Here is a 16,059-nt window from a genome sequence, read left to right as displayed (position 1 = left end):
AATCGCACTGTTTTGTAGCTAACTCATGGATTTCTATCGCTTTGGAGATAAGCGTGGCTGATAGCACGCTATCTCCGCGATAGAATCCAGCGATAGCCGGCGATAATTATCCTAGCGCTAAGTGCTCTTAGTGAGAATTAACGCCGGTTGTTGCCGATATGCCCCAAAATTCTAAGGGGCTTACTTACAAGCCCCTTGCGCCGCTGGTGCGTCACTTTTAATATGGGAAAAAAGTGATGTACTGGCGGCAGAAGAGGCTTGTAAATAAGCTCCTAAGTCCCTGAGAAGTGGAACTGTTTTCTTCACTACCCGACCAAACTGTATGATACTGGGGAAAAAAATATTTTTCTCCCTCCGTCGGGATACCTTTAGCAATGTAAACAAAAGGGAATAGCAGGCTAAACACTGGTGTTAAACTAAGTATTAAAGGCATGATATTTTCATATCTTTTTTTCAAAGTTGAAAGAACTCACCCCTTTGTTTCATCCTGTGCAGAGAACTCAAGGGTCAGACACCTGCACCTCGAAGACATGGGCAACAACATGTTGAAAGTCACATGGGACTCGGCTGATGGAGCAGTGGTGGGCTACCGGGTAAGGTGTCGGAGGCAAGCGGGCACCTCATCTCTAATCAGCGTCGCCCCAAAGACCCACAGCGTGGTGCTCCCCGGTCTCACTGATGGGGGAACCAACACAATCTGCGTGAAGCCAGTGTACAGAAACAAACCAGGGAAATCGCGATGCAAGAAGGCAAGGTTGCAACCAGGTAAAGACCAGGCTGTGCAGTGTGGTGCATGTACATTTGAGGAAGAGAAGGCTTTTGTGAGAGGGGAGGGCTGGCAGTATGGAATCTATGGAGCAGGGAAGGAGCCAAGGCAAAGCGAAAAGAGTGCGACGAGTGGCATTTGCGAAGCCAGGTAAAGATGAGGAGGCAGTCTGTCCAGGATAACACGTGTGGAAACAGGAAGTAGGGAATTTGCAGAAAGAGATCTGTGCTGCGAGTTAAATACTGAAAGAGCTGTGCATGATGGGATGGGTGAAGGCCGATAAGGAAGTGTGGCTTTGCTGAGTGGCACAAGAGCAGCCAGGTAGGTATCCAGAGGGTGTGCAGCCAGGTGAGGACATAGAGGAGACTGTGAAGAAGTGTGGGGTATCCAGAGAAGAACCCAGAGGGAGCAGTGCAGAGTGGCACAGGCACAGAGCCTGAAGGAGGTCAGATAGTACACAAAAAGCTATGTAAGAGGAAGAAGGCGAATGTTTAGGCTGGCAACAGGGTAGGTATGTAAAGAATCAATAGGTGCTGTGTTAACTGTCGTGTATGTAGCCAGGTAACGGCCTGGAGGCATTTTTCTGGATGGCAGTTCATTGCCTGGTGGGGATTTTCAGGACGCTGTTCAGGAGGCATATTTACTACCAAATTGGAACCCAGAAAAGGACTGACTGAAATTTTAGCATGTATCAATGCAACGACTCTGGGTGATTAGGATAGCCAGGTGGGTCTAGATAAGAACTAAATGGAGCAGTGTGATGAATATCAGTAAGTGCCAAAGAAGGGGTCAGGGTGGTGCACATGCAACACGTTATAAAAATGTAGAACCACATTATGGTACATGTGCTTCCATCTGAAGGGCTGATTGAGTAAAGTGGTTCCCGGGGATCTCTCCTTAGTAGCCCGTGTGTATCAAGGTAAGGAGCCTGGATGCGGGGCTGTACAGAAGTGCCAGCCCCCACACAATGTAAAGCGTGTGTATCAAGGTAAGGAGCCTGGGTGTGGGGCTGTACCGAAGTGCCAGCCCCCACGTGATGTAACACGTGTGTATCAAGGTAAGGAGCCTGGGTGCGGGGCTGTACTGAAGTGCCTGCGCCCACACAATGTAACGTATGTGCATCAAGGTAAGGAACCTGGGTGTGGGGCTGTACCGAAGTGCCAGCCCCCACGTGATGTAACACGTGTGTATCAAGGTAAGGAGCCTGGGTGTGGGGCTGTACTGAAGTGCCAGCCCCCACGTGATGTAACATGTGTGTATCAAGGTAAGAAGCCTGGATGCAGGGCTGTACTGAAGTGCCAACCCCCGCACAATGTAACGTGTGTGTATCAAGGTAAGGAGCCTGGGTGTGGGGCTGTACCGAAGTGCCAGCCCCCACGTGATGTAACACGTGTGTATCAAGGTAAGGAGCCTGGTTGTGGGGCTGTACCGAAGTGCCAGCCCCCACGTTATGTAACACATGTGTATCAAGGTAAGGAGACTGGGTGCTGGGCTGTACTGAAGTGCCTGCGCCCACACAATGTAACGTGTGTGCATCAAGGTAAGGAGCCTGGGTGTGGGGCTGTACCGAAGTGCCAGCCCCCACGTGATGTAACACGTGTGTATCAAGGTAAGGAGGTAAGGAGCCTGGGTGTGGGGCTGTACTGAAGTGCCAGCCCCCACGTGATGCAGCACGTGTGTATCAAGGTAAGGAGCCTGGATGCAGGGCTGTACTGAAGTGCCAGCCCCCACACAATGTAACGTGTGTGTATCAAGGTAAGGAGCCTGGGTGTGGGGCTGCACCGAAGTGCCAGCCCCCACGTGATGTAACACATGTGTATCAAGGTAAGGACCCTGGGTGCGGGGCTGTACTGAAGTGCCAGCCCCCACACAATGTAACGTGTGTGTATCAAGGTAAGGAGCCTGGGTGTGGGGCTGTACCGAAGTGCCAGCCCCCATGTGATGTCACACGTGTGTATCAAGGTAAGGAGCCTAGCTGTGGGACTGTACTGAAGTTTGAAAAAACGGTGACAAAGGCAACACGTTTGATATCTGTCCTAGCGGATAAAGAAACACTCGCCAAGCGAGCACATGGCTGGGTAGTGCTCAACAACTATGAAGCCCTCAAACCCCAACCCTACTTTAAAATTGGAATAAAAACGGCAACCAAGGAGAAATTCCTAAAGCTCCGTTTAGGCGTTATTCCGATCACCCCTTTTTTACCACCATGGGAAAGGAGAGGAGTTGAGCAGCTTTGTCGCCTGTTCGGTCACACCACTGGGGATCTTATCCACGTTGTTTGCATTTGCCACATCCTAAGGGACATAAGGTGCACTTTATTAAAACCAATATTTAGGCAGCATGGCATCAGGACCTGCAGGCAGTAATGCTGTGCTTCCATCTAGCTGTAGTGCAACTGAACTGCCGGCTCACAAATTTTTCGATGCCGTTGAAAAGAGACTCAAATATTCTTCGTCATTGTTCACGAGTCAATCCAATACAGTGGAACTGGGTATCTTCTGAAATTGGTCTTGTATAACCCTTAAGTGCATTTTACGGCTGCACAAGCACTTTAAAACTGGCCATCATTTGTTGTTCGACCCACTAAGTTTAGAAAGAGCCCCTTATCACTGTCCAGGCACTTCAATCCACTTCATCGGGTACAGAACCCAGCAGTGGAGGGTACAAAGACAGGCCGGCAGCCTAACTTGATAACTTACTAGCACCCAAACTCTTTTCTACTCAAGCATGCTAGAATTTTGAAGACTGTAATAATTATGAGCGCTCCCTTTTATGAGGATTTTAACACTGTGATGTTTACGGCACAAATGCGGACATTTAATATTGTTGTATGAATAAGGAACCTTTATTATCATGTTTAATGTATGCAAAGGTTTTAATTAACCATGCATAATAAATTCAGTACTGCAATACTGCTCTCGATAGGGGCCAGAGACAGTATGGGTTCAGCAACAGGAATTGTCTTCCTCAAGGTGCAACCATAAAACATAAAACATTTGTTGAGTATTCTTCACTTAACCAGGATCTGATACAAGCCTCCTAGGCGCACTTGTGCTTTCTCTTCCTAGTTATGCTTTCATCACTCACTTGCAAGCTTCATTCATACTGGCTTGGCCATGTTTGAGGCACAGCCCTGCCTCAGCTTGGAATAGGGATGGAAAAGTCACACAACTGCAGTAGCACAGCTACTGGCTTGGCTCAGATACAGCCATGTTGCATTTGGGCCTCCCCACAGTTGTAGCTTGGCCATTGTACTCTCATGGTACAGCTATTTATTTTATTTTGTCGTTTATTTTACAGTGCTCCTGGATCCGATAAGGGTGACACCGCACTGTACACTAAGGTTCATATGCGAAGGATAAACACTATACAATAGCAGACACGAGGAAAGCCTATGTACCAGGGCATTAATCTACACAGAGAACTACACCTAGTGATCCATGTCCCAGATTTGCCAGAATGTGCTGTCTCCGAGCGCAAATTCTGAAGAAATTTCTTCCAGTCTTTGATGCTCAGTGGCAGATGGCAGCAGAAAGCGCCTCAGTCAAATCACTTCTTGATTATAAAAGTGCCATTTAATGTGTTGCAGTGGCCATACTTTACACAGACTCCAATTACTTCAAAGCACAGATGTCTGGATGATTTATGGACTGTCTAGCAGTGTGTGTGTGTGTGTGTGTATGTGTGTGTATATATATATATATATATATATATATATATATATATATAATTCCCCAAATCGCCCTGCTGCAAGGACGCACTCCACAGGCAGATGGTTTCAAGAACCTTTATTTTTCAAATACCGGCAAATGCATTCCAAGTGTTCATTTCTGCCGAAGTGTTTCGAAGCACACAAGCTTCTTTTTCAAAGGCAATACTTGTCGATTTACGGAGCTGTTGACGAACTGATATTTAAATTATATCTTGATTGCTGATTGGCCTATAGTAGACCTCCTTTGTAGGTAAGTTTAAAGTGCATCATGGTCTTGGTAGTGTGCGTCAAATTATTTATTCCCCTCAGTGGGTTCCGCAATGACGAACAGTCCCAAACACCCCACCCCCCTCCCTCCCTTCTGGCTCGCCCGACTCATGTAATTCGAGCTCTGGATTCGGTCTTCTCCACTTATATATGCCATGTTGGGGTCTCTTGTGTAAAGGCACAGCCCATCTCGCCAGATCCTTATGTAGTATGGTGCTGGGGAAAACGATCCCAAATCTGTGTTAGCTGAGAGGCATGTGTTCTATGTAAGTTGTGGTAAGGGGGGGGTCAACTGTCTTGAGTGCCCATGCATTCAGAGGCGCCACTCCTCCAGCCGGTGATTTACAAAAATCTTGTGGTTCTGCTCAAATTATTATTTTTTTTAAATTAATTTGAGCAGATCCACAAGTTCCGGCATGCATCGTAATTAAATTTGACTAACAATGGCACACCGGAGGCCTCTTAAACCGAAAGAACATGCAGGGAACTATGGGAGCTAAATAACTGTCGTGTGCACAAACTGCCTCTGAAGAAAGAGCACAGATGCTCTGAAACACGTCAGGCAAACAGACATTATTGTATTGGAGTTGAAATGCCTGTTCCTTGAAATAAAGATTTTTGTAAATCACCGGCTGGAGGAGTGGCGCCTCTGAATGCATGGGCATTTTTGTGGATATATATATATATATATATATTACCTACTGGCGGTCGCCAGTAGGTAGTTATAGTTAGGACCACGTTTCCATAGGAAAACCTCAACATTCTATTTTGAATAACTTTGGCGCCGGTCGACGAATCCTCGCGAATTTCTCAAAATAGGTGGGGCGCTACGCTCCGCTCCTACCCTGAAAGTCTCGGGGGGATCCGTCAAGCGGGGGCTGAGATAAAAGGGGGGTCCCAAAACGCGTTTTTCCCATGCATTTTTCCATAGGACCTTTAGAACGAGCTACAGCCCGAACGGCTGAACAGAATTACTCAAAATTTGGCAGAGAGGTAGTCCCTAGGTCAAGGAAGTGCCTTTTGTAGGTTTGGTGTAAATCTGTTCAGTAGATTCTGAGAAAATAGCCTTTAAATCAATATATATATCTGAGCCCGCTTACGGTACGCTTACCGTACGCTTACGGTAAGCGTACGGTGGCGTGCGCGAGCGCGATTCTGATTGGCTCTTAGATCTTAGTAAACATTCGAATCGGCCGAAACCAGGAAGCGGCGGCCGCCATTTTGTCTCTCGCACTGAGTGTTGTTTATCAAACATGATGGCCAAAAACATGTTACGGGGCTGTTTTGACAACTCCCTCCCACATAGTCATGTTGAGGGAGTCCACAAACATCCCCCAAGAGCAAAAACGGTTTTATTTTTTTTTCGGCAATTTCGCGGGGTACGCTTACCGTACGCTTACCGTAAGCGTACGGTAAAAAAATAAAAATAAAAAAACCACTATCCACACTTACCCCACCCCCTGTGCTTTTGGTGGCCGAAGGCCACCAAATGTACAGGGCTTATTAATAGGTAAAAAAAACTAAATTTTGGCAACATGAAATTATAAAATTGAAATAAAAAAAACACTATCCACATTGACCCCACCCCCTGTGCTTTTGGTGGCCGAAGGCCACCAAATGTACAGGGCTTATTAAAGTTGATAAAAACCGTGCACGGAACGAACTGCGTTAAGTGGGCGCGCACGCCTCGAATGGCGTAAAGTAACTTAGCATTTAAAAAAACGTACATATTCACTGAAAAAACCATAGGTTTCACACACGTTATAGTTAGGAATTAGCATTTAAAAAACCTTGCAAATTCACTGAAAAAACCATAGGTTTCACACATGTTATAGTTAGCGGAAATTTTACTGATAAAAAACCAGTGAAATTCCCCCGTTATAGTTAGTGCAGGCAACTATAACTCACGCGACCGCAATCTTCTGCTGATGACATATGTGTCTTTATGAAAAAAAAATATTTGTAATATATGTATAGCTAAAAATGTATGGAAGAAGACATGGGCATATAAGTGTCTAAATACAGTATTAGCATCAGCAGAGGATTGCGGTCGCGTGAGTTATAGTTGCCTGCACTAACTATAACGGGGGAATTTCACTGGTTTTTTATCAGTAAAATTTCCGCTAACTATAACATGTGTGAAACCTATGGTTTTTTCAGTGAATATATATATATATATTATTGCTGCGACTCTCCTTCTCACATCCACCATCCAAAGAGAAAGACAGCACTCACGGGGGCCGTTTCCAAAGTTTATTAAATGGAAACTGTCACGTAAACAAACAGACGCGTTTCGGTAACAACCTTCATCTATGTTTACCGAAGCGCCCGCCCGCCATGTTTTTAAATCATCATAATGTACATAAACATAAATGAGGGACCAGCGTCGATAACGTGGTCTCCAACATTTCTTCCCCAATGTCGGCGCCATCTTATAGTGTATGATAACCAACAAGCCTAAATGACAAACTCTACTCGCAAATGCGTGCGGAGTAAAGGAAGAATCTATCCATACACGTCAATCCAGCCCTGGATGGGCATACACCTGGAGAGATTCTCCAACAGAAATAAAACATGGCTAGGGCTGCCTACTACTAAATATTCTATACAATCATATTAGCAAAAAATACTGAGTGGGTGAGCAAACTACTATGTCTATACATCTGGGGATACTATATACAATACAATACAATCTACCGTACATGATGTTTCCGCAGGAAGCAACCAAGGTAAAGTAACGGGCCGACATTGGGGAAGAAATGTTGGAGACCACGTTATCGACGCTGGTCCCTCATTTATGTTTATGTACATTATGATGATTTAAAAACATGGCGGGCGGGCGCTTCGGTAAACATAGATGAAGGTTGTTACCGAAACGCGTCTGTTTGTTTACGAGACAGTTTCCATTTAATAAACTTTGGAAACGGCCCCCGTGAGTGCTGTCTTTCTCTTTGGATGGTGGATGTGAGAAGGAGAGTCGCAGCAATAATTGAATGCGGGTACACCCCCACACGAAGAAGCACCCGCCTGCGAGTGCACCTGACTGGTGTTTCGTAGCAGCAATATATATATATATATATATATATATATATTCCCAAACATCCTCCGAGTACCGGAGCCCCCGACCCTTCAGGGCGGCCTCTTTGTAAAATGAGCACGGAGCAGCCCATCAAATCCATGAAAAGAAACAACGGAAAGAGGCCCACTGCTGGAAAGGTTGCATTTATTCTTAGCACCAAGCGCACAGAAGCTTCCGTCTCCTTACGCGTTTCAGCGAACACAGTCGCCTTGTTCACAGGTGGAAGCAATGAAAATTGCAAAGTGCAAACGTGCGTTTAAAAAGTCAGTGTGTCACATGACCAGTCATTTTGAACTTCATTTCCCATAATGCAGGTAAGTTATTTTTAAATACAATTAAGGAAGTCCTTGTCTCGTTATTACCTGCACGATGCTGATGTGGAAAAATACTGATGCAACTGGCCTTGTAAATATGGATTTCTTGCAAGTGCTCACATTTTTTTTTTTTTTAAAAACATGCTTTGAAAAATGTCCATCTCCAGCACGATCAGAAAGGCATTCAACCCTTCTGAATCCCTTCCATGTACTCTCCGGATTCGCTGAGTAGCACATCCTTTAGTAAGTCCTGAGAGGGCAAGTGGGTCATGCTCCTCAATCAATATTCCCAAACATCCTCCGAGTACCGGAGCCCCCGACCCTTCAGGGCGGCCTCTTTGTAAAATGAGCACGGAGCAGCCCATCAAATCCATGAAAAGAAACAACGGAAAGAGGCCCACTGCTGGAAAGGTTGCATTTATTCTTAGCACCAAGCGCACAGAAGCTTCCGTCTCCTTACACGTTTCAGCGAACACAGTCGCCTTGCTCACAGGTGGAAGCAATGAAAATTGCAAAGTGCAAACGTGCGTTTAAAAAGTCAGTGTGTCACATGACCAGTCATTTTGAACTTCATTTCCCATAATGCAGGTAAGTTATTTTTAAATACAATTAAGGAAGTCCTTGTCTCGTTATTACCTGCACGATGCTGATCTGGAAAAATACTGATGCAACTGGCCTTGTAAATATGGATTTCTTGCAAGTGCTCACATTTTTTTTTTTTTTTTTTTAAAAACATGCTTTGAAAAATGTCCATCTCCAGCACGATCAGAAAGGCATTCAACCCTTCTGAATCCCTTCCATGTACTCTCCGGATTCGCTGAGTAGCACATCCTTTAGTAAGTCCTGAGAGGGCAAGTGGGTCATGCTCCTCAATCAATATTCCCAAACATCCTCCGAGTACCGGAGCCCCCGACCCTTCAGGGCGGCCTCTTTGTAAAATGAGCACGGAGCAGCCCATCAAATCCATGAAAAGAAACAACGGAAAGAGGCCCACTGCTGGAAAGGTTGCATTTATTCTTAGCACCAAGCGCACAGAAGCTTCCGTCTCCTTACGCGTTTCAGCGAACACAGTCGCCTTGCTCACAGGTGGAAGCAATGAAAATTGCAAAGTGCAAACGTGCGTTTAAAAAGTCAGTGTGTCACATGACCAGTCATTTTGAACTTCATTTCCCATAATGCAGGTAAGTTATTTTTAAATACAATTAAGGAAGTCCTTGTCTCGTTATTACCTGCACGATGCTGATGTGGAAAAATACTGATGCAACTGGCCTTGTAAATATGGATTTCTTGCAAGTGCTCACATTTTTTTTTTTTTTTTTAAAAACATGCTTTGAAAAATGTCCATCTCCAGCACGATCAGAAAGGCATTCAACCCTTCTGAATCCCTTCCATGTACTCTCCGGATTCGCTGAGTAGCACATCCTTTAGTAAGTCCTGAGAGGGCAAGTGGGTCATGCTCCTCAATCAATATTCCCAAACATCCTCCGAGTACCGGAGCCCCCGACCCTTCAGGGCGGCCTCTTTGTAAAATGAGCACGGAGCAGCCCATCAAATCCATGAAAAGAAACAACGGAAAGAGGCCCACTGCTGGAAAGGTTGCATTTATTCTTAGCACCAAGCGCACAGAAGCTTCCGTCTCCTTACGCGTTTCAGCGAACACAGTCGCCTTGCTCACAGGTGGAAGCAATGAAAATTGCAAAGTGCAAACGTGCGTTTAAAAAGTCAGTGTGTCACATGACCAGTCATTTTGAACTTCATTTCCCATAATGCAGGTAAGTTATTTTTAAATACAATTAAGCATCGTGCAGGTAATAACGAGACAAGGACTTCCTTAATTGTATTTAAAAATAACTTACCTGCATTATGGGAAATGAAGTTCAAAATGACTGGTCATGTGACACACTGACTTTTTAAACGCACGTTTGCACTTTGCAATTTTCATTGCTTCCACCTGTGAGCAAGGCGACTGTGTTCGCTGAAACGCGTAAGGAGACGGAAGCTTCTGTGCGCTTGGTGCTAAGAATAAATGCAACCTTTCCAGCAGTGGGCCTCTTTCCGTTGTTTCTTTTCATATATATATATATATATATATATGTATATATATAACCAATCCTGGCAACACAAAATTACAGGAGCTCCATATATATCCTACTGGCACTCACCAGTAGGTAGTTATAGTTAGGATGTAGTTTCCATAGGAAGAGCATTTTTTGTTTTGCCAATAACTTTATTGTCGTTTACCGAATCCTTGCAAAATTTTCAAAACTAGTTTGATGCTCAATTCAGCTGCTGTTTTGATTTGCGGTGATCCATCAAGTGGGGGACAAAAAAAAGGGGGGGCGCCAAAACGTGTTTTCCCCCATGTTGATTTCCTTAGGAACTTTAGACACGGCTACATCCTGAAATGCTTAACAGAATTACACCAAATTTGTCTGGAAGGTAGATGTTGGTTCAAGGAAGTGCATCTTTGTGATTTGGTGTAAATCCGTTCAGTAGTTGCAGAGAAATTTTAAGAAATTTCCATTGTATATCTAGGGACTCGGAGGATCCATGACCCCTTCCAATCTGTGCTGAGATCTGATTGGCTGCCAACACTTCAAACCAGGAAGTGTTGGTAGCTGTCTTGTGACTCTACTTGAATCGAGCCACAGAGAAAACATTTAAAAAAAAGAAAAGTGGGCAGGGTGGCAACACCTTGACCCTCTAGGTCTCTTGGGGTGGTCCCGCAGGGCCAAAAAAGCAATTTTTAAAAACATTTTCGGAGGAAATCGCACTGGATCTGCAAATTCCACCAAAATTATTTTTTAAAACCAAGCTCGGGCTTCCCTCCTTCGTTACCTAATCAGCCCCTGGGTGGGCCAGGTCCCTGGGTCATTTAAATATTAAAGGAGGGGGGGCGCATGGCCTCCCCACCTGGGGCTTACTGATGCCCTGGGGACCACCACCTCCCTGGGGTTTCTTAATGACAAAACGCAAATGTATGATGTTACTACACATACATTTACAACGCAGTATTTTACATCGCGTTCGTAACAACGCAAGTCATTACAACGACTTGCGCTGGAGGGCGCTGGACTTAGGAATAGTATGATTTATTATTCCAACTCCAGTCTACGAACAGTAGGGAAGGTGTTGGAATAGTAAATCATACTATTCCTTTGGTTAGAGCGCCATCCAGCGCAAGTCGTTGTAATGACTTGCGTTGTAATGACTGCGATGTAAAGGCATTGCGATGCAATGCCTGCGTTGTAACCGATGTTTCCCAAAAAACGCTGGGAGGCCTGCATGGTCTCCTCCCCTGCCTGGGGCCACCACCTCCCTGGGGATTTTTTAATTATTATTGGGGGGGCCCTTAGAACCCCCAGGGACCACAACATCCACAGAGCTTTAACTTTACACAATGAGGGGGCGCATGGACCCCTCCGCATCCCCTTGTACCGACACCTCCCTGGGCAATATTCAAACAAGTAGCCCTCGGGACCACCACTTCGCAGGACCGGCTCCTGCTATGTCCTGTGGTGCCCACTCCAGGGACAAAGCTGTATGCAACTTGTATTCCGCTCTCAGCAAGCAATAGCATTACGGCTCTCGCTTGCTAAAAGTGGAGCACAATTGCTTTTACACACAGAGAGCTGCATGTTAGAAGTTCCTTATTTCTAAAAGCAGTGTCGGCTCCCACAGGAGGTGGGGAGCCAGCAGGGACCAGGGGTTCCTTCAGACCCCCCCTCCCGCGGTCCCCATCAGTGACGAGTGGATACCCTGGGCGGGTCCAGGGCACCCAGAATTGAGGCCGGAAGGGGAACTGCACAGGCCCCCATCCCCTTATTTTTTTTTGTAAAGAGGCTGGGTCCTGTGGGTGTGGGTTTCTGCGCCGGAATAAATTAATAATAAAAAAAGGACTGGCAAGTCACCAGAGGCTTCGCCCCCTTTCTCCTCCACTCTGAAAAGGCACCTCCTGGTGCACTACTGGTTGGGGGATGAAGTCTCCTTGGCTGCTGAGGCTCCTTGGGGGGGCAACAACCCCTCCTCTACCTCTTGTAAGCCCCACACAGTAGAATTGCTGAGAGATCTTCGGTGGCCACGCCCCTTTTCTCCTCCACTTTGCAAACATGCTTTCTGGTGCACTGCTGGTTGGGGGACAAAGTCCCCTATGTTCCAGAGGGTCCATGGGGCCAACAAGCCCTCCTGTTCCCTCCAGTAAGTCCCACACAGCAGGAGTGCTGAGAGGTCTTCAGAGACCATGCCCCCTTTCTCCACCACTCTGCAAACGTGCCTCCTGGCATATTGCTGGTTGGAGGATGAAGTCCCCTTGGATGTTGAGGGTCCTCAGGGGCCAACAAGCCCTTCTGTTACCTCCAGTAACTCCCAGACAGCGTGATTGCTGAGAGGACTTTGGGGGGGCCACTCCACCTTTCTCCAGCACTCTGGAAATGCGCCTCCTGGCGCACAGCTGGTTAGGGGATGAAGTCCCCTGTCTGGTACGCTCCAGTCTCAGCATCCCGGCAGACCGGCCCCTTTAATGGGTGGAGAGCGCTGCCTTAAGACTGTGTGCTGCACCACGAACAACTGGTCCTCTAATCCCTCGCAAGTGTTTCCTGGAAACTGCTGCTGCTCCTAGAAATAAACAGAAGAGGAAGACATTAAATAAATTCTGCAAACTCTTCTATGGGTAACGCACTGCTGGCGCTTTATATGTTAAAAATTAAGAATCGTATTTGAGAATTCGTCGAAAGACTTGCACTGAACTTTCTAGTGATTGAGCAACACATTGAAGCCCTTGAAAGAGAAAACAAACTTTGGCATTATAAAAATTATTGATACAAATATGTTAAAACATGAATATTATTAATTTGTTGGCATGAGTATGCAATAGTATCTGACTTTAGTTGAATTAAGTAGTTGAATATCTTAAGTTGTTTGAGCACTTAACCAGAAATGTTGTCTCGGATGGTGTAATTGATTTAATCTTGATTATCCAGAGTTCTCTATGTTTTGAAAATGTGTTTGTTGGGTTGGGGAATGAAGTCCCCATGGTTCTAGAGTGTCCTTGGGGTCCCACAAGTACTCCTGTTACCTTCAGTAAGTCCCACACCACAGAATTGCTGAGAGGTCTTTGGAGACCACGCCCCATTTCTCCATCACTCTGCAAACATGCCTCCTGGTGCACTGCTGGTCGAGGGATGAAGCCCTCTTGGATGCAGAGGGTTCTTGGGGGCCCAGTAGCCCTCCTATTACCTCCAATAAGTCCGACAAGGCAGGATTCCTGAAAGCTGGTTAGCGGTCCTGCCCTCTTTCTCCACCACTCTGCAAACACGACTACTAGTAAAAAGAACATAGAAATTCACTTAAAAAAAGCAAAGGTTAAAGAGACAGTATAGTTAGGAAATATAATTTGAAAAACTTTAGAAATTAACTTAAAAAACCCAAAGGTTACAAGCTTATTACAGTCAGGAACTAGAATTTCAAAAACTTAGAATTTCACAGAAAAAAACAAAGATTACAGGGACGTTATAGTTAGGCTCAGATTTCACTCGTATATAACTAGTGAAATTCACAGTTATATGTACCTGAGCTAATTATAACTTATGCTCCTGCAATGAAAAGCTTATGAACTCACATATTACATCACTAATGACAAGGTCAGTGACATCACTGATGACATCTCAAATGACATCACTGATGATATTACAGATGACATCATCCACAGAACCACTCACACACCCACTCACACCGCATACAGCCTTTCATATACCCACTCTCATACCCACACAACCACACACATATTCATTCACAGACCCATAACACTAGTCACACACCCACTCACTCCTCCATACAGCCCCTCACACAACTATTCACTCACCCATACAGCTACTGACACAACCAGTCACTCACCCATGCAGCCACACACAGCCAAACACTCAGCCATACAGCTACTCACACACCCAATTATTCACCTACAATGTCATTCATACAGCCACTCACTCACCCACCCATACAAGCACTCACACACTCACTCACACACCCACACAATTACTTACATACCCATTCGCACATCCATACAAGCACTCACACATCTGCTCACTCACCCATACAGCAACTCACACACCCATATACACAAGGATACATATAGTCACACAGCCACTCACGAAATATATATTTAAAAATAGTATAACTTAGTAGTAGTGCACCTAGTATACTAATTTAACTTTTGGAGTAGATCAGTTGACTGGGGGTGAGTGCTTGCAATGTTCAACACTCCGTCCATCATCCCCTTTGGTTTTCCAACACTCACCTATATAGCCATTCACACATACATTCACTCTCCAATACAGCCACTCACACACCGACTCACTTAACTCAACACTCACTGAAACATCCACTCACTCACCCATACAGCCACCTACACACCCAGTCACACACTCATTCGGTCATTCAGACATCCACTCACTCACCCATACAGGCATTACACTCCCAGTTACCCACCCATAGAGCCACTAGCACTGCCACTCACTCACCCATACTACCACTGACACACCCACTCGCTAATCAATACAGCCACTCACACACCATCTCACTCACCCACACAACTACTCACACACCCACTACTACACCCATACAGCAGCTCACACACCCATATACACAAGGATACATATAGTAACACAGCCACTCACAAAATATATATTTAAAAATAGTATAACTTAGTAGTAGTGCACCTAGTATACTAATTTAACTTTTGGAGTAGATTAGTATATAGGTTTAACACCCATAAGCTCCTAAAAACACTTACACTCACTTGCTGATGTCATCAGTGATGTCATTTGAGGTGTCATGAGTGATGTCATCAGTGAGGTCATGAGCCATGCATAGCACGGGCATAATTTATAGTTAGCTCAGTTAACTATAACTGCTGAATTTCACTGGTTTTGTACGAGTGAAATCTGAGCCTAACTGTAATGTCCCTATAACCTTTGTTTTTTTCAGCCTTACACCTATATATATATGGGATTTTGATTCCAGCGTTGATTAATCTTTGATTATGATAGTCACTAGTCGTATTTTATACACTGCAGATAGTCCCCCACCTTATCAGTTTGGTAAATTTCTTTACAGCTTTAAGTACCCATTGGAAATGGTTTTATGTAGAAATGTTGCGGTATCATCTTTCATCAAGGTTTCTGTGATTACAAGGCACTCTGGCATGGAGTCACTCAATATGTATCTTATGTTGATTCTGTGTTTTATTTAGAATCTAGTATTTGTGGGGGCGACTGTAATGTCGAGTAGTTCCTGCAGGCTTTGCTTGAAAAGTCTGCTGCTCTTGATGTGGCATGGCTGTAGCTACTGGAAAGCTCAGGGAGGCCAGGGTAGCCCACATTTTTATGTCTCACCTGCACTGCGGATGCGCAGAACTTGCAATGGTATTGTACAAAATAAAGGGCTTGGACCTCGTTCATTGTGTACCATTGATTAACATCACTGTCACTCTTCTGTGCTGCTGTCTCCTAATTGGCCAGCACATGTTGGATGTCCCTTCCTTTTCTTTCTTTGACTCATGGGCTAAATACAACTTAATTAGTGTGCATCCATTGCTCGCAACGTGATTGTAGTACTATTTCTTTCGCTGCCACCACCTTGCTCCATCCACTTTATACCGAACTAGTATGATATGTGCTACTCACTCAGCCACTAGCCCCTCCAGCTTTAAAACACATTTAATTATAGGTAAAACAGTTCTCGCAAAAGCATTTACATACTATCAAGCTCTTGCACAGGATTAAAGGTATCAGATGCTTATATAGACTGTAGGTCGAGATGATTGGTAATTTATGTAGCCTCCACTCTGCTCCATGCCACTCCAGTCTACTCTATGCCACTCTACTCTACGCCACTCCACCTTACTCTAGGCTACTCTACACTACTC

The 16,059-nt window shown here is 45.1% G+C and overlaps 1 protein-coding gene across 2 annotated transcripts in view; it reads left to right on the top strand.

The window, feature by feature from the left end:
* LOC146868234 (collagen alpha-1(XII) chain-like) overlaps positions 1-16,059 on the top strand; it is a 324,949-nt gene that overhangs the window by 296,567 nt on the left and 12,323 nt on the right. For both annotated transcript variants that reach the window (XM_085609539.1, XM_085609543.1), the window contains one exon: positions 496-765. In XM_085609539.1, the coding sequence (XP_085465665.1) occupies positions 496-765 (270 nt within the window). The remainder of the gene's footprint in view (positions 1-495; positions 766-16,059) is intronic.

This window comes from Triturus cristatus, chromosome 1_2, assembly GCF_964204655.1.
Source record: "Triturus cristatus chromosome 1_2, aTriCri1.1, whole genome shotgun sequence".
In the NCBI taxonomy this organism is placed as follows: domain Eukaryota; kingdom Metazoa; phylum Chordata; class Amphibia; order Caudata; family Salamandridae; genus Triturus; species Triturus cristatus.
The sequence above is the reverse complement of the archived record's forward strand: the minus strand, read 5'-3'. Positions and strand labels throughout refer to the sequence as shown.